Source organism: Carassius gibelio, chromosome B3 (assembly GCF_023724105.1).
Source record: "Carassius gibelio isolate Cgi1373 ecotype wild population from Czech Republic chromosome B3, carGib1.2-hapl.c, whole genome shotgun sequence".
In the NCBI taxonomy this organism is placed as follows: domain Eukaryota; kingdom Metazoa; phylum Chordata; class Actinopteri; order Cypriniformes; family Cyprinidae; genus Carassius; species Carassius gibelio.
This window is the reverse complement of record NC_068398.1, coordinates 11974094-11990302: the sequence shown is the minus strand read 5'-3', so window position 1 is coordinate 11990302 and position 16209 is coordinate 11974094. Positions and strand designations below refer to the sequence as shown.

At 41.4% G+C, this 16209-nt stretch overlaps 1 protein-coding gene across 2 annotated transcripts in view; it reads left to right on the top strand.

Moving 5' to 3' along the window:
- Positions 1 to 16209, top strand: part of LOC127953304 (cAMP-specific 3',5'-cyclic phosphodiesterase 4C-like) — a 50589-nt gene that overhangs the window by 27550 nt on the left and 6830 nt on the right. Inside the window, exons 2-9 of one of the 2 annotated variants that reach the window (XM_052552438.1) lie at positions 3738 to 3923; positions 4711 to 4747; positions 4899 to 4969; positions 5207 to 5256; positions 9890 to 10002; positions 15437 to 15530; positions 15720 to 15883; positions 16017 to 16115. In XM_052552438.1, coding sequence (XP_052408398.1) covers positions 3738 to 3923; positions 4711 to 4747; positions 4899 to 4969; positions 5207 to 5256; positions 9890 to 10002; positions 15437 to 15530; positions 15720 to 15883; positions 16017 to 16115 — 814 coding nt within the window. Of the gene's footprint in view, positions 1 to 3737; positions 3924 to 4710; positions 4748 to 4898; positions 4970 to 5206; positions 5257 to 9889; positions 10003 to 11246; positions 12486 to 15436; positions 15531 to 15719; positions 15884 to 16016; positions 16116 to 16209 lie in introns of those variants that run through there. The other variant, XM_052552439.1, reaches the window with a different exon arrangement.

Below are 16209 nucleotides of genomic sequence, written 5' to 3'. Positions count from 1 at the left end.
CTCGAAAAGCTCTGAACGTAAGAATCATGCCTCCACGCGCACTCTCCTGGACTGTGTAGAGGACGGTACAACATTTATCAAATTACTTTAATTGTGCTGTCACATTCAGGCAGCCTCTTGGACGTTAGGAAGACATCCTCATTGTGTAAAGCCTTCAGGGGGCACATGTGTGAGCTATTATGAATTTGAATTCTTCCCTCAGGAGTTTTACCGGATAACAGTTTCTTTTATTTTTAGACTTTGGTGTGCATCAGTTTGAGTACCTTTGTATTTGAAAGCAGTAATTGCTTTTCTTGTCTTCTGGAATTATTGTAAGGTTGCAGCTTTTTACAGTCACTCCAAGGTCATTTAGCGAGGCGTAGAAGATACATAAACAACCCAATCAATTTGCTAGGGTCTGTTTTCAGAGGCAAAGGGATGTGCTGATGCTAATGTGTTATCTTTTATAGGAAACTCACCCAGCTGGCACAAATCTTTTCCTCTGTGCCCCCTATGATCATCATGTCATTGTCCAGAGTGCTACTCTCCAGGGATTCTGTTATCGCCGAATGAAAGCAAGAGCTGCCAATGACATATCCTGCACTCACAGCGTGTGAAAAAAGTGTGTTTTGTGTGTGTATTTTACGAGTACATTATCTATGATGAAAGCTTAATGCATTTTTCCACCCTTATTGACTACTGAAGCAAGATAATTGCTGCTTCGTCTTCCACAATTATTTTATGATTGTTAATACAAGCCATTTGCACACATACATGTGCAACTTGATGGTAGTGTTGTTTATATGAATTCCCAAAACAGTAAATATCATATTCCTTCAGTTCTCAAAGCTCAGTTTTAGATTTCCAAGAGTTTCCGACACAGTGTTTGACACATACACACAAACACACAAAAATGCCCTTTGATTGTGTATCTATGAGGGTATAGCGAGTGTGTCTCTTGTGCCTTATAAACAAATGAGAACTCCAATATCCCAGCATGCATTCTGCTTGCTTTTTATTCTGGGCTGAGTCACAGCCATAGACACAAATTACAGAGAAGGAGGCAGTGAAAGGCAGAGATCTTTGAGAGACAGAAGACAGAGACTGGTAAAAAGCCAGAGGAGAGAAGGAGTTAGAACGAGGGTGAAAGAGAAAGAGAGGGGCTCGAATCACAACACGAGAAAGTGGAGAAGAGGGGAAAACTGGTTGACAAGGCTTCTCATTTCTTATTGTTCGCTCCTTTGTGGATAGTCTCTGAGCAGCACAGATGTCACATGACTACAGGAGGCATTAAAGTGAAGCACAGACAGAAAAGCAGGAGCATTCGTGTGCGCCCACACATTCACTTTCTCTCTCTCTCTCGCACACACACACACACACAGAAACTACCTCTACAGAAATGAATACAGTGCAAGAAAAGCAACACACTCTGAACGAAAGGCGCCGTGTTAATGCTGAAAAAAAAGAGCTTGTTCTTCATTATAGGAAGCTGCTATTTGGACTGTGCAGTAAAGCCTGACTGTTGTAGTTATGCAGATAGTGACATGGAGTGGTACACTGACTCTTTAAGGTCAACTTGTGTTGTCATGTGTAATTGGAGTTGCAGTTGTTGCTGGAAAAATACATATAAAATGATTTTGGAAGAAGCTGTACATGCACCTAGGGCATGTAAATATTTAGATAGGCCATGAGTCACCCCCTCCCTCTTGCTCTTCCTCTCCTCTTTAATGTTTTAGCTCTCCTCAAGCTTTTTTTAAGTATTTGTGCACTCCATCTTCAGTCGCTCATGTCGCTCAGGCTTCCCATCGCTGCGAGAGGAATTCTGGGAGCTGCGAGATAAGGAGTGTGAGAGCTGGAAAAACAGAAGGAGCAACTGTAAGAGGGAAGGGTTTAGATGGAAGCAGAAGAAGTGTGATATGGAGAGGGAAGAGGAGGTGTAGGTCAAGAGCCCGAGGTGGTGTTTGTCTCGAGGGGCATGTAGAGAGGACAGACATCACTCGGGATCTCCAGAGAGAGGGAATGGCAGCTGCTAGAAAGAACCAGCACAGGCATGTTTCAAATGCTGTAGCACTTGTAGCACGTCTGTGTGATAATGTAAACAAGTGGCATAAAAAAACTATTTGAACCTAGGCGTAGTCCAGATCCGGCTCCCCAGCTGCTATGTAGGAACAGTAGCTTTCCATAGCCACAGGCTAAAAAGTACCTTCAGTTCTGCAGTTAGGGGAAGGAGACGAGCGCAGATGCCTCATGCACTGCGTGTGGGAAGAGGGGCTTTAGTATTTTGTCTGTGAGAAGCGAGGGAGTGAGGGGGAGGAAGAGTGACTGACAGCGCGCGAGAGAGACTGAAGTCTTGGCAGGCATCTAGTTCTGACGCTTCACTTCTGAAGTGTAGGCTTTGGTTTGAGGTTTCGCTGGTGCTGGTACCCATAATTCACGGCGTGACTCAGAGGAGGCTGGAACCTGAGCTGAGGAATCAGGAATCATCCAAAAGCCCTCTCTTTCTTCTGCTTGGTATTTCTCGCACCTTGCCCTTGGCCCCTAACCCTGCTATGAGGTTCATGGGCAGATGCTTTTCTACATTGTTTGAGGATCTGGTGATCCTGGGTAAATGGTTTGAGGATGAGCTGTGTACTTTGCACTGTTCCAATACTCTCCCTGTCCTTTATTATATCTGCTTTTGCAGTCGGATTTGGTTGCATTATATGCCTTGTTTACTGCAGGCCAATGACCTGCAATAGGTTTCATGCTCACTTTGAGCTCTGCAGTCATTAGGTTCTTCCGGATGACTAGTCTTCATTCATTATCACAGAACCACGATAACTGAACAAATACAGTATGTCTATTATAACCCCAGATGGGGTCAGACACGGTATCCGGTACTTTTCCACTAGTCACATGTTTAATGCCGAAACTGTGTGGATTAGTGCTTCCACAGACGTCTGTGTTTAGTGCAAAGCTTAAAGCAGCAGTTCACCCAAAATTTAAATTATGCCATTATTAACTCGCCCTATAACTCTAACCTTTAGTTATTTTTTCTGTGAAATATGAAGGACCAAAAAATATGTCCACATCACCATATTCAACACTTTCTAAACTGTTAAGAATAGACAATGTTCCATGGCAGCTCCTAGTTTTATATTTTTCATGTTTGATCTGACATGTCACATGTGGTTACAGCACATGCAACTTATATTTACGCATTTGGCACAGTTTTATCCAAAGTAACTTACATTTCATTCAAGGTATATATTTTTATCAGTTAATGCACGCTCTGGGAATCAAACACATGATTTTGGCATTGCTAGTGGCATGCTCTTACTATTTGAAAAGAAACATCCTTTTCTATTTCACACACAAAAAAAGGATATGCATATGGGTTTGGTGACATGTGGGTAAGTAGATAATAACAGATTTTCCTTTTTTTTGCGTGAACTATTTCTTTAAGCCACAAAGTGCTCATAGAATATAAATTGTGAAGTGGCGGCTGAGGATTCTTCTCTGATTAGGGCTGGTGATTTCCTTTAATGGTTGTTCAGGGTGACAGTCTTCATCAACTCTTTATACATTCAGAGAGCGTTTGCTGCCTCTAGAGTAAGAGGCAATCATGATTGTTTGTGTTTCACATCTCTATTTGTGCTGTGTTGGCCAGAGACTGGAAATCTAATACTGCCGCTGGCAAAGCTTTGTTCAAACTAAATGACAAGACATGCATTTTTACTTTCTCTCCCTGTCATTTTGGCTTCTCTCTCTCTGTACAGCTATGATGGGGAGAATGGTCCCTCTCCTGGCTGCAGCCCTATGGATTCGCAGGCGATACCTGGGCTGGTGCTCCATCCCTCCTTCCCTCAGAGTCAGAGAAGGGAATCTTTCCTCTACCGCTCCGACTCTGACTACGACATGTCCCCAAAGACCATGTCACGAAACTCCTCCATCAACAGCGAAGGGTAAGCCGTCTCCCTCAACACACAGCACAGTCTCACTGTTAACTGTCTCCACTTTTCATTTATAAAAGGCCTCGGAGGAAGTTCTTTTATCCCAGAATCACCATGCAGTATTTAAGCTCATTGACTAAATCCCTCTCTAATACTGTTACTCCCTTAAAAGAGCTCATGCTCCCAGCATGCAGCGGTGACCACTGTGACTGCCGCTTGGATCATGGCCATAAAAAATTAGCATTTTTAATGTTGGGTTGAATCTGTTTCCTCACACCTGGGGATGATTCTGGCTTCATCTGAATATTGTTAAAAGACCAATAATTGTGAATCTGGACTACAAAACCAGTCATAAAGGTAAATTTCTCGAAATCAGAATGAATAAGCTTTGCATTTATGTATGGACAATATTTGGCGTAGATACAACTAGTTGAAAATCTGTAATCTGAGGGTGCAAAAAAAATCTAAATATTAAGAAAATCGCCTTTAAAGTCTTACAAATGAAGTTCTTTGCCATGCATATTACTAATCAAAAATTAAGTTTTTATATATTTACAGTAGGAAATCTACTAAATATCTATATGGAACATTGGTCCATAGTTAATATCCTAATGATTTTTGGCATAAAAGCAAAATCAAATTTTGACACATACAATATATATTTTTGCTGTTGATACAAATAAACCTGTGTAACTTAAGCCTATTTTTCTGGTCCAGGGTCACATTTGTAAACATTTGCCAAAGTATATCATATTTTTTTCTTTCATTTTACTGAAACTGCTCTTTCCTCTTTCCACAGTCATGCTGAAGATCTCATAGTCACCCCTTTTGCTCAGGTAAGACTCACTGTTGTGTCTGGCAGACAGTATATAATGAGTGCTAATTGCTTGTCATGACTTGCTGAGGTGGAGTTGAGTGATATTCTGCTGTTCACCTGCTCTCTCTCTTATTTTCTCTCTCTCTCTCTTTTCCTTCTTTTCTACACAGGTGTTGGCTAGTCTACGAACTGTCAGAAGCAACTTCACAATTCTCGCCAACGTCACAACTCCAACCAACAAGTCAGTTCAGCTCCTCCAGCTTTGATGCAACAGTTTCTTTATTTCTGCTTCCCCTTACGGTCATCAGTGTATCCTCTCCAATAAATCATTGTATATATTTAGCAGCATTTTTATATTCACATTGCTCAGTTCATTACAAGTGCAGACCTCCTCACAGTGAGCAGTGTTAACTGGATTTATGCCAGTAGAGGGCGACCTCCACCACTATCACTAATGTAATTATCTTTCTGACCACAGGAGGTCACCAGTGACCAGCCAACCCACGGTTCCCCCAGCAACGCTCTCAGGTATGTTTACTGTACTGTAACTTAGTCACTGGTGAGCTTTCTATCTCCCACACTAGCACTCTCCTACACAGTGTCTCTCACATTACGCATACACTTCCTCTTGTAGGCACTGTTGCCAGTAAAATGAATTACAGCATCAGAAATAGTGGAGCCATATGGGAAACAGGTCTGGAACCTAACCAGATGCTTTAACTAGCTGAATAACAGTCCTGAGTCGCTTGTTTCTATCAGGAACTCAGAAGCGTATCAGCATAGAAGGTGCTCCACATGTTGAACTTATAAACTTATAAAATTATAACTGCAATTATAAAAAACTGTTATATAATCATATATAAATATTTTTCTTATTTAAGATATCACTTTTACTTGAGCCCTCATCAGATCTTATCATTACATGGTCAAATGTATGTAGATAGTCCCTTCTGTTGAGCAGGTTGCGTATTGTAGTTAGGGGTGTGTGATAATATTGTAATTTTTGTTTAAATGATGTGCGGTTTGACAATCGAGTATATTGCAAAAACAAAACAAAAACACACCCAGAGAGTGGACCCTAACACTATGATGTAGGTTAGACTAATGTGTGTGCACATTTAGAGTTAATGCTTTTACTGCTTGATTTAGTCTATTAAAATACATTTAGAATTCCCCCAAATTTCATCGTAAGATGGCAAAAATGCCACCATGTGATATTTATATATGGTTTATAGTTATATCTTCCTATATAGTTAATAACACAAATAGTAGTTTTTCCTCAAAAATCAGCACAACTGCAAATGTTTTAAAGGTTGAAAGAACAGTTCAATAAACAATAATTTAATATTAATGGACTTTTTGCTTTATTTAGTAAATTAAAATAATTTAAGTTTTGCTGTGGCTTTTATTTTAATTTTATTTTAGTTTTGCATCTCTGAGCAACATACCAAGGTGTTTCACAAGCGCCAACCTCTTGCTCTCTCTCGTGAGGCCAATAAGGAAGTGACTAAAACTGCAATTCTTCGACTGGCCGCTGGAGGCTGGCTGCAAAAGGGAGTCAGTCCCATAGACTCCCCATGTTAAAATGCCCAACTTTACAGCAGAAAAAAACATGTTTGCAGCCTGGTTCAAAAAAAGATTTTGGTCTAAATAGCTAATTTTGCCCTTCGTGACAACTGTGAGGGGGGTGAATTTTTTTATAACTCTGCTGCCACCTATTGGATATTTTTTATATATTTTCCATTTTTTCTCCAAAATATTTTAAAATATTAGTATTTAGCATTTAAAAAAAAAACATCAAAACAATAGTTATGCCTTTGCAACTGCAGGTTAAATGCATTCATCCCCTGCAAATAATCTGTGTAAATGCATGTAAATGCCAATTCACTTGCAGATACTGTGTCACCTCTTTATTGCAAACACAGATTTTGCTGATACAGATTTTAATTGATTGGTGACAGCCCTACAGTGTCTTACTTTTTGAATGTATTGATTTATGTATTTGACATGATCAGATGATGCATACTTCAGAAGGGGTCATATGATGCGATGTAAATTTTTCCTTTCTCTTTGGAGTGTTATACGTTCTTGGTGCGTGAAGAAGATCTGTAAAGTTGCAAAGACTAAAGTCTCAAACCCAAAGAGATATTCTTTATCAATGTCAAGACTCGTCCACGCCCTCCTTAAATGACTTGTTCTAACTTGCCCCCACATGACTACATCACTATGTGGAAGTATTTGCGTAATGCCGCCCGAATGTTCACGCAAAGAAACAAGGCTCGGTTTCAGTAACCGCAGTTAGTGTTGAAGCAGCCATGTCAGGGAGATGCTCTGTGTATCTAGACGAAAGAGAAAGCACTTTATTTGGCCTTCCAAGAGTAAATGCATTTAGGAATCTTTACGATTACTTCCAACAGAACAGAAACGCATTTTATGGACAATTGTTTCGTGAACCTAGGAGAGGTAATTTGACTTTCAGGCACTTCTGAATCAGCTATTGTAAGTATGCTTTGCTATTAAAGTATTTGCAATTGAATTCAAATGTGGAGTTTTGTGCATCGTGTGTGTGTGCGGGCTTGTACACCTGTGTCTGTGTGTGTGAAAGAGAGAGAGGGCCCTATCTTGCACCCAGCGCAATTGACTTTGTACACCGACGCATGTGTCATTCCTATTTTGCACCCGAGCAAAGCGCGCTTTTCCCTCCACAGAAGCACGTCGCTAAACTAGTGAATGAACTTGCGCTCCCTGGGCGGTTCAGCGCAAAAAAAGGAGGCGTGTTCTGGCACAAACAATCCCTGGTGCTATTTTGCTGTTCCATTAAACAATTGCGCCACTGACCAGAAAAAACCTAGTCTAAAGTCAGTGGCGCGTTGCGCGTTGTTCATTATGCTATTTTAAGGGCGCATGCTTGACCATAATGTATAATTGCACAACGCGCATACACTTTGCTCATGTAATCTACACAGATGCAACAGTTATTTTTGCAAATCATAAATTAAAACACTAAAAAAATATTAACACATGAAATGTGTTAAATCATTGTGGTGTGCCATAAATCTAGGCATAAAATCTAGGCATAAATCTAGCTTACAAATTATTCAGGCTAATTGTAGTAATTAAGGATCAGACCTGTTTGCCCGACAGTGGCAAGACATATATGTATATAAGGACATCTGACAAATTGGTTTGTCCGTCAAAAACCAGGAAAAAAAATCGATGAATCAATTGTGGCTATTTCCTCCCACGCCTGTTTAACCGACGCTATTTTGGGTGGGTTTCTCCCATCCCCATACAACACAACTTCTCTGTCTTTCACTGCTCTTACAAGAACATCAGTCTCCTCGTCTGTGAACCGCTCCTGGCGTGCGCCTGGTAAATACGCCACAATAATAGCAATCCATAATGGAACTTGCGCACCTGCTTTTAAAGGGAATGTTGGATGACGCTCTGATTGGTTTATTTCACGTTACGCCCAAACCACACTTATGAATAATGAAGCTACTTCAGACCAACCCATTTTAGATTTGCGCCGGGCGCAAGAGCCATTTATCCCGCCGGGAAAATAGCAACAGCGCCCGGACCCGCCCACAAAGTTACTTGCGCTTCGCGCTTTGACACTTGCATTTCAGATCATTAAAATAGGGCCCAGAGAGAGAGAGAGAGAGAGAGAGAGAGAGAGAGCGAGAGAGAGAGACAGTGTCATAGAGTGGAGTCAACTGTCTTAACCGTCTGTGGCTTGTGTACTGCAAACACATAGGAGCTTCATTGGCCAATCACAATGCACTGGGGCAGTTGGCCAATCAGGGCAGACTCCTCTTGTCTGAAGGAGGGACTTTTTTTTTTTGAAAATGTCGCGTTTGAGAGAGGCAGGGCATAGAGGTCCTACAATAATGCACAGTATTTAAAAAGTAATGTGTTTTTTTTTTTAACATTACTGCATGTCAACATATTCCGTTACACCAAATACAGAAAATAATGATCTTTAAAAATCATATGACCCCTTTCATTAGGTTAGAAAAAAAGTGTCTTTATAAAGGTAAAACAAAATAGGTAAAAATCTATTTAACCTTGTAAGTAATTTTCTGTTACTCCTGCAAACTAACCAATTCACAGAATATGATGAATATCAAAAGCTTTGGGAGTCATCTATCCATGGCAGTACTAAACCTGCCAAAGTACCAGCACAATAATGTGCTCAGCAAAATATCATCTACTTATTATTAGTGACAAAATACTGAGATATTTTCAGAAAATTGGTACTAAACCCTCTGAATTTTTCCTCTGAAATGGCTTAAGCATGAGCCAATCAAAACTGGTAGATTATTGCCCATTACCCCAATTTCACCTTGCATGCAAAAACTTGTAACCTGTGTTTCTTTTGGCTTATTGAAGTGCCCATGTCTGGCAATGTAACAGTAAAGTGTTCGTACTGTGGACTGAGCACATCTGGCCTGAGCAAACAACTCACATACTCTTTTTTTGACCAAGGAGATTATAAAATTTGGTTTCATCTCATACAGCTCAAGTTGAAACGGTGTAGTCAAAATTCTGTACAAGAAAAAGAATATGACTGCACAAGAAAAAGAATATGAGTCCGTAAAAGTTTCCTGCTTTCATTTTCCAATATTTTGCTTTATGCTTTACCTCACATAATAAATGTAATGATAAAAGTCTTATAAACATGGTTTTCTTGCGCTGCCAGGTTATTGGTTTGCTAGTAAACCGAGGTCAGTGAGGTTAGACACTGATGAACATTGCTTGTTGTTCTAATTCATCCTTAAAGTATTAATTGAGATTCTTTGATACTGTTAAGTTTATAAATCAGTTTATATCACGTTTTTGGAAATTTTACAGTCATAGTCATCTTCCTATAATTTTATTTTTTCCTCTGGTTTGAAAACAGTTTGATTATTCATTCATATGAGGAAAAGATCCATTATTTATGAGGCATTTTATCTCTCCATATGAAGTTCTTGAAATATTCATGCTAGGTTTTTCGATGAAGACATCACTCAGACAATTCTTTACTTCCTCCTGTCAGGAAACAACATCCCCACTGTTCACAAACAGAGTTCTTGCTGTGTCCCACAGCGAGTGTTAAATGCATATGACAGTACTGTCGTGATGTGGTGCTGATTGCTGTGTCTTATGTCCTGTGCAGATGAGACATACCAGCAGCTGGCCCGGGAGACTCTGGAGGAGCTTGACTGGTGTTTGGACCAGCTGGAGACCATTCAGACCCACCGCTCCGTTAGCGAAATGGCATCCAACAAGGTGTTTCTTCAGTTAATTGTTAGTTTGGTTTCTGTAGAACAGGTGTCCAAACCTGTTCCTGAGGCCACTGTCTTGCAGAGTTCAGCTCCAACTCTAAATAAACACACTTAAGCCAGCTAATCAAGGTCCTCAGACTAACATGAAGCGAGTTGGAGCTGGTTAGAACAAAAATCTGCAGGATGTAGAACTTTCTTCTTTCTTTCTATTCTTACCATCTCAAAGGCACTTTTTTTTAACACAGTCTACCATAAGGTTGTGGCCTATTACACTAGGTATTTTCTCCATTTCATGTGTCAATTCATTGTTTATAATTTCCATCCTTTACATTCTACAAAACACTTATCATGACATATTAGATTTCATCAAGAAGAGGTTTCAAGATCTGCCATTCTGTGGATTATCACGCATGGAGGACTATATCTGTGTGTATGCGGAGAAAGATTCTTGAGCAGGCTGTGTGCCGGTTTGTCTGATATGGTCCCGCCTGAGTGATGTTCTTCAATGTATTTTTAATTATCATCCGTAAACACTGATGCAAAAAGCTTTTGCATGCAATTCTGAACACCTTGTCCTTACACTATGCTCTGGTTTGAGAAGTGTAGGAGAGATGGGGAGAGGGGGAGAAAATAGATGGATAAGGAGGACATGAGGGAGGGAGGAGGGGGCTGCAGTTTGGTCCTGATGCCAGTGTTTCTGCTGTAACCTTCGTTGCTATCGAGCTGCAGCAAGGTCTACCCTGCAAGTTTAACCATTGGCTCTTCACTGTGGCCATGAGGCATGTGATTTAGATGCTGGCCAATGAAAAATCTGTTGCTCTCTTCCATAGCTTGCCTGTTTAAAGAGACAGAGCCACGAAGACTTTGGATGTGCAGTTTTTTTGTATGGTTGTGTCCATGCACCATAATACCGGTGTTTTGCTATCTACATGATCAGGCAGGTGTCAGTATGAGAAGAAAGCAGCATTTGTGTGTGAATGGAAGATCTCTTGGGCGATTGAGGCAGAGCTTGTATAATGAACCAGAGAACACACATTTTCACACCCATACGCAGAATCGTTCATGCGGAGATTAGAGAAGACACTAAAGCCTAGATTCACTCCCCTCCTTTTTGTCAGACTATTAAATACATCTCTCTCTCTCTCTCTCTCTCTCTCACACACACACACAGACGTTTCTCCATTTTTCCACACTCTTACATGCCGTCTGCCGCACATGCGCTCTCAGGGTGCGTGTACACGCACACACGCCACTAGCACACACACCCAAGCATGCGCCTCCTGCCACAGAGGCTGATTAGCTTGCGAGATCTGTCTACAGCATCCAGGAAAAACAGAGCAAGAGGCAGAGCATCGGCTGAGCTGCTTCGGCGAGTCTGATGCCGCATGTGGATTAAATAGCGGGGCTGCTGAAGAGAGCTGCATTGTGCTGACAGGACTGGTATTGTGCTCTATGGACTGTGCACTCTGAACACAACTCGCTGGGAACACTGGGCCTGGGTCCTGGAGCTCTGCGTTGGGGGAGGGGAGTCGACGCAGGGAGAGAAAGAAAGGATGTTTTTCCAGACCACCGCTCTTTTGTAGTTTGACTTTCGACTAAAGGCCCTATCTCTTTGGCATTTCTGTGTCCCCTTGATTCCTTCATCCTCTCTATCTCCTTTCATCCATTTCCTCCTGCTGTTACCTGTGTTGTTGTTGTTTTCTTTCTTCCGCCTGTCATCCCTCAGTCTCCGTTAGCTATTGGCTCATCTTCATCTTTCTCCCTATCTCCCGTAATTCCACTTCCTACGGCATCCTCTCTGTGTCCTTCAGACTGTACCGTCTCTTTGACTCTCCATCTTTGTCTGTTCCACCCCTCGCCACTTTCTTCCCCTCCGGCTAAATCGGGGTCAGCTCTGCTCACCTGCTGGGATGAGATGTAGTCCCTTTGGCCTGTGGATCTGGGCGGCTCCTGGCGGGCCGTTCACAGGGGACACTTGCCTGCAGATCGCCGTGGAGCCTGCTCAGTGTTTTTCAGGAGGGCCTAGTTCTCGTACTGCTTGGACTTTCACTGCCGCTTGCTCCCCGCCTCTTGGGGGCAGCCGTCACTCTGGAGCATCCCGGCCTGCTAGGCTGTGGCCTCTCTGCCCACACCCTGACCACACCCACATGCCGCTGGGGCACCCGCCGCGCTTCGGCCCCCGTGCACTTCCGTGCCTCTTGCCTTTGTCAGCGGTCTATGCCATCCGTCACCCTCAGCATGGGTGTACTGGAGGCCATTGACCCGCCGCCCTCTTCTTGCCCCTCACCTGTGCCCGGAGGCTACCGGCTGGCCCACTCCTCCAGCTACAGCCCCCTACAGGGGAGAAGAGGGTCAGAGCTGGAGCTCGGGGCAGCTGCAGATGGGGTGCTGGATGGGGATGGTCAGGCCACCGAGCGTAGGACCCCCTTCATGGATCTATTCTGTGACACCTGCTCCAAACCCTGGCTGATTGGCTGGTGGGACCAGGTAGGGCCAGCATGAACAGAAAAAGGATACTAAATATCTGTTATAAAACAGTCGGTCAGGTCCAAGTAAGAGGCAAGACTGTTTGTTCAGCAGAGAGATAAAAATGTGGAGATGCAAGTAGGACAGGGTAAAAAGAAAAGTTCCAGGTGTTGTGTCCTGTAATGCTTCTGGATCAGACTAGATGTGATAATGTGATGATGTTTGTTGCATGTTCGGTGTATCCAAATTTGTACCGCTCTCCTTAGCTCAAGTGTGATTTTAAACCCGAGCTCTAAACTTATCTAAAAAAAGTGTAACTTTGTGTGGCTGGGAGAAAATGGCTGCAGCTGTAGCTCTTGGCTTATGTTGTTTATGTGCCTAGAGATGGACAGAACCTTTACACTGGGCTTGTGTCTCAGGATGCTTCAACCCCTTTCTTACCACCGCCTCTCTCCCTTCCTTAAGCCTTCTCTCCATTGCTCTCAGTCTGTCCTGGGACTTGGCTACATCTGGTCAATATTTGGTAGTGTAGGACCAGCTTTTCTGCATAGTTCCTTCATCCAAGAGTTGTGTACTGTTGGTGAGGTTAGATGTGAATATTGATGATAGTGAAATTAAACAGAGACACTTTTTGTGCCCCAATGTTTTTAATTCTTTTTCACAATAAACCTTAAGCCTTAACCTTGGTCATGGGCTATTTAAGAACTGTTGTTGCAGATACAATTAAAAACATTGGGACACAATCAGTGACGCGATGCATTCTCTTGTTAATTGTTGAATGACATATAGGTTTCATCTAAGCTGATTATTGGACCTGTAGATATTAGCCTATTAAAATGCCTAAGCATTTAAAATAATTTTGGTAACACTTTAAAATAGCGATCAATTCCCTATTTACAATTAGTTGCTTATTAGCATGCCTATAATTAACATATTAGCTTGTTTATTTGTACTTATAAAGCACATATTCTGCATGACCATATTCTACATCCCTAATACCCATCCTACCCAATACCTAAACTTAAGAACTACCTTACTAACTATTAAGAAGCAGAAAATTAGGAGTTTATTGAGGCAAAAGTCATAGTTAATAATTTTATAATCACTAGAATTGGACTTCAAAACAAAGTGTGGCCATAATTGTATTATTACTATTTAAAGTGGTTAATTTATTCAGTGTCAGTACATTTAATTAGAAAGATTTAAATGTAAATAGAGGCTGTTTTTGTTTCCACTTTATCAGACTCAAACATCAAACTCAATCTTGGTAAATAAAGGCAACAGATACTATCAGACTCCCCTAGTAACACATATTTGTAATAATTTGCTCTGATTTACTTTCCACATGATCTGGTATCATCTTGGTCCTCCAGAGGATGCATGCTAAAAACAGTTGGCACTCTGTGAATGTTTTAATAATGACTCAGCACAGTACAAACAGAGCCTTGGTACAGTATGTAATATGCACTTGCAGAGGAAAGAGGATTTTGTAATGACGCTTTATATAAACTCACAGCTTGACTGTGTGAGGTAGACATTGTGTATTGATCCCTGAGGGAAAATTCAGGAAGATTCAGGTTCACAGTGAGTGGGTTGATAGCTGTGACAGAAAACTGACTTGGACTTACTTAAAAATTACACTTAACATTGATTGTTATTTTTCCTGTTGTGTTGTTGATTAGAAATTGTGCATTATTTGCGTCTTTAAACCCATTATTTTCAGATGATTTAACAACAATGATGATGCATTTAATAGAAATGCATTTGCATATGTCTGATACACACACATCCATGTAATATAGGAATGAAATGACATGCAGACCATGAAGGAGAATGAATAGAAACACAATCAATGGAAAATATGACTGCAGAGGGTGATTAAATAGCATTAGCAAAATGGAGAGAATGTGGAGGACGGAGATAAAGAGAGACAGGAAACGAAAATGGGGGCTTAAAGAGAGAGATAAAGACAGAATGGAGGAGTGCAAGAGATGGTGAGTGATACAGAGAGTGTTGACCTTGGAGGAGGTCAGAGACAGACACCTGCCTACTCTCTCAGATTGTCACCCAACCCATCGCCTCGCTCCCATCATGCTGCAGGAGGGACTGTGAGGAGGCAGTTGCTAAGGAAACCTGCTGGTTTCCATGGAGATTGTAATGTGTGAAGGACCAGTCAGTGGGACAGACCAGGGGTCTTATCGAAGTTGTGCTGTGTGATTGTGTACTTGTGTTGCGTTATCTGCTGAAGTTGCACAATTTCAGTCATTTAAGGCACATATTTGTTCTAATTTTGTTGCACAGACCTTTGTTCTCCTATTTGTTAGAGCAATGGTTTGCAGAGACTTAAGGAGACAAGTCCACAATGCTCTCCCCCCGATAGCCATCACTTAATTAGATTTTAATTAAAGACGAGCCCTTCCTCTAACCACACAATGTTACAGCTACAACATTAGAAATGCCTTAGGTTTATTTGCATTTACAATATCTGCACTCTGTATTAGCACAAACTGCATATGACCTTGCAGTACCACATACCATGGTGGCATTCAGACATTTTCAATATATGTTTTATATCTATATGCAATAGCAAAAGTAAACATCTAAATAATACAGACAAAAAGTTAGTTTTAAAGGGACAGATTACCCATTAATGAAAATTCTGCCATAATTTACCCATCATCATTTTGAAAAATTTTCTGTCCATACAAGGAAAGTCACTGGGTTCCAATATTGTTCAGAACAGTTTTCTTCTTCATCATCTTCATTTTTGAGAATTTTGGTGGGGGTTGAACTATCCATTTAAAACAATGTACAGTATTTGGCATATAATCATGTATTAGTACATAATGCCTGTTTGTAATAAAGTTTCTGCTCAGATAGACTTTTTCTGCCTTATTACCATCTACTGTGTACTTATCACTCTCCCTTTTTCCCTGTCTGTCTATCCCCATCTTTCCCCTTCTGATCTCTAGTTCAAGAGGATGTTAAACAGGGAACTGTCTCATCTGTCTGAGATGAGCCGCTCGGGAAATCAGGTGTCTGAATACATCTCCACAACCTTCCTAGGTGAGTGAGTCTGCACACGCTCCGCTCTGTACATCTCAGCCTTGCTACTATTTTCAGAAGCGCAGATCCTTAGTTTCAACACTGCAGTATGTTATACTTGAGTATATTCACTGCTCTGAAAAACTCAGTGCTTACCGATTTAAAATTAGCTGTCATATGTTAAAGGTTTATACTTTGGTTGTGTCTCAGACAAACAGAATGAGGTGGAGATCCCCTCTCCTACACTCCGGGAGCGAGAAAAACCAATGTCTCACATCAGTGGTGTCAAGAAGCTTACACATAGCTCGAGCCTCACTAGTGCAGCCCTGCCCCGCTTCGGGGTCAAAACGGAACAGGAGGACTCACTGGCCAGGGTACAGGCACAATGCATGCATACTAACTCAGAACTTTACCAACACCCAATCTTCTACCATTACTACTAGTTATTGGTATGAAAAAGTTAGTTTGTCAGATGGATTTGAAGATTTAATTTACTATTCTTTACAGGAGCTGAATGACTTAAACAAGTGGGGCCTTAATATCTTCCATGTGGCTGAGTACTCCAATAACAGACCTCTAAGTTGCATCATGTTTGCTATATTCCAGGTGTGTGGTCCTTGTTTTTTTTCTTTTTAAGTTCCTGTGTTGTTCTGTACTTTTGAAATAGGTCAGATTTATCTCAGATTTATCTCAACTTGAA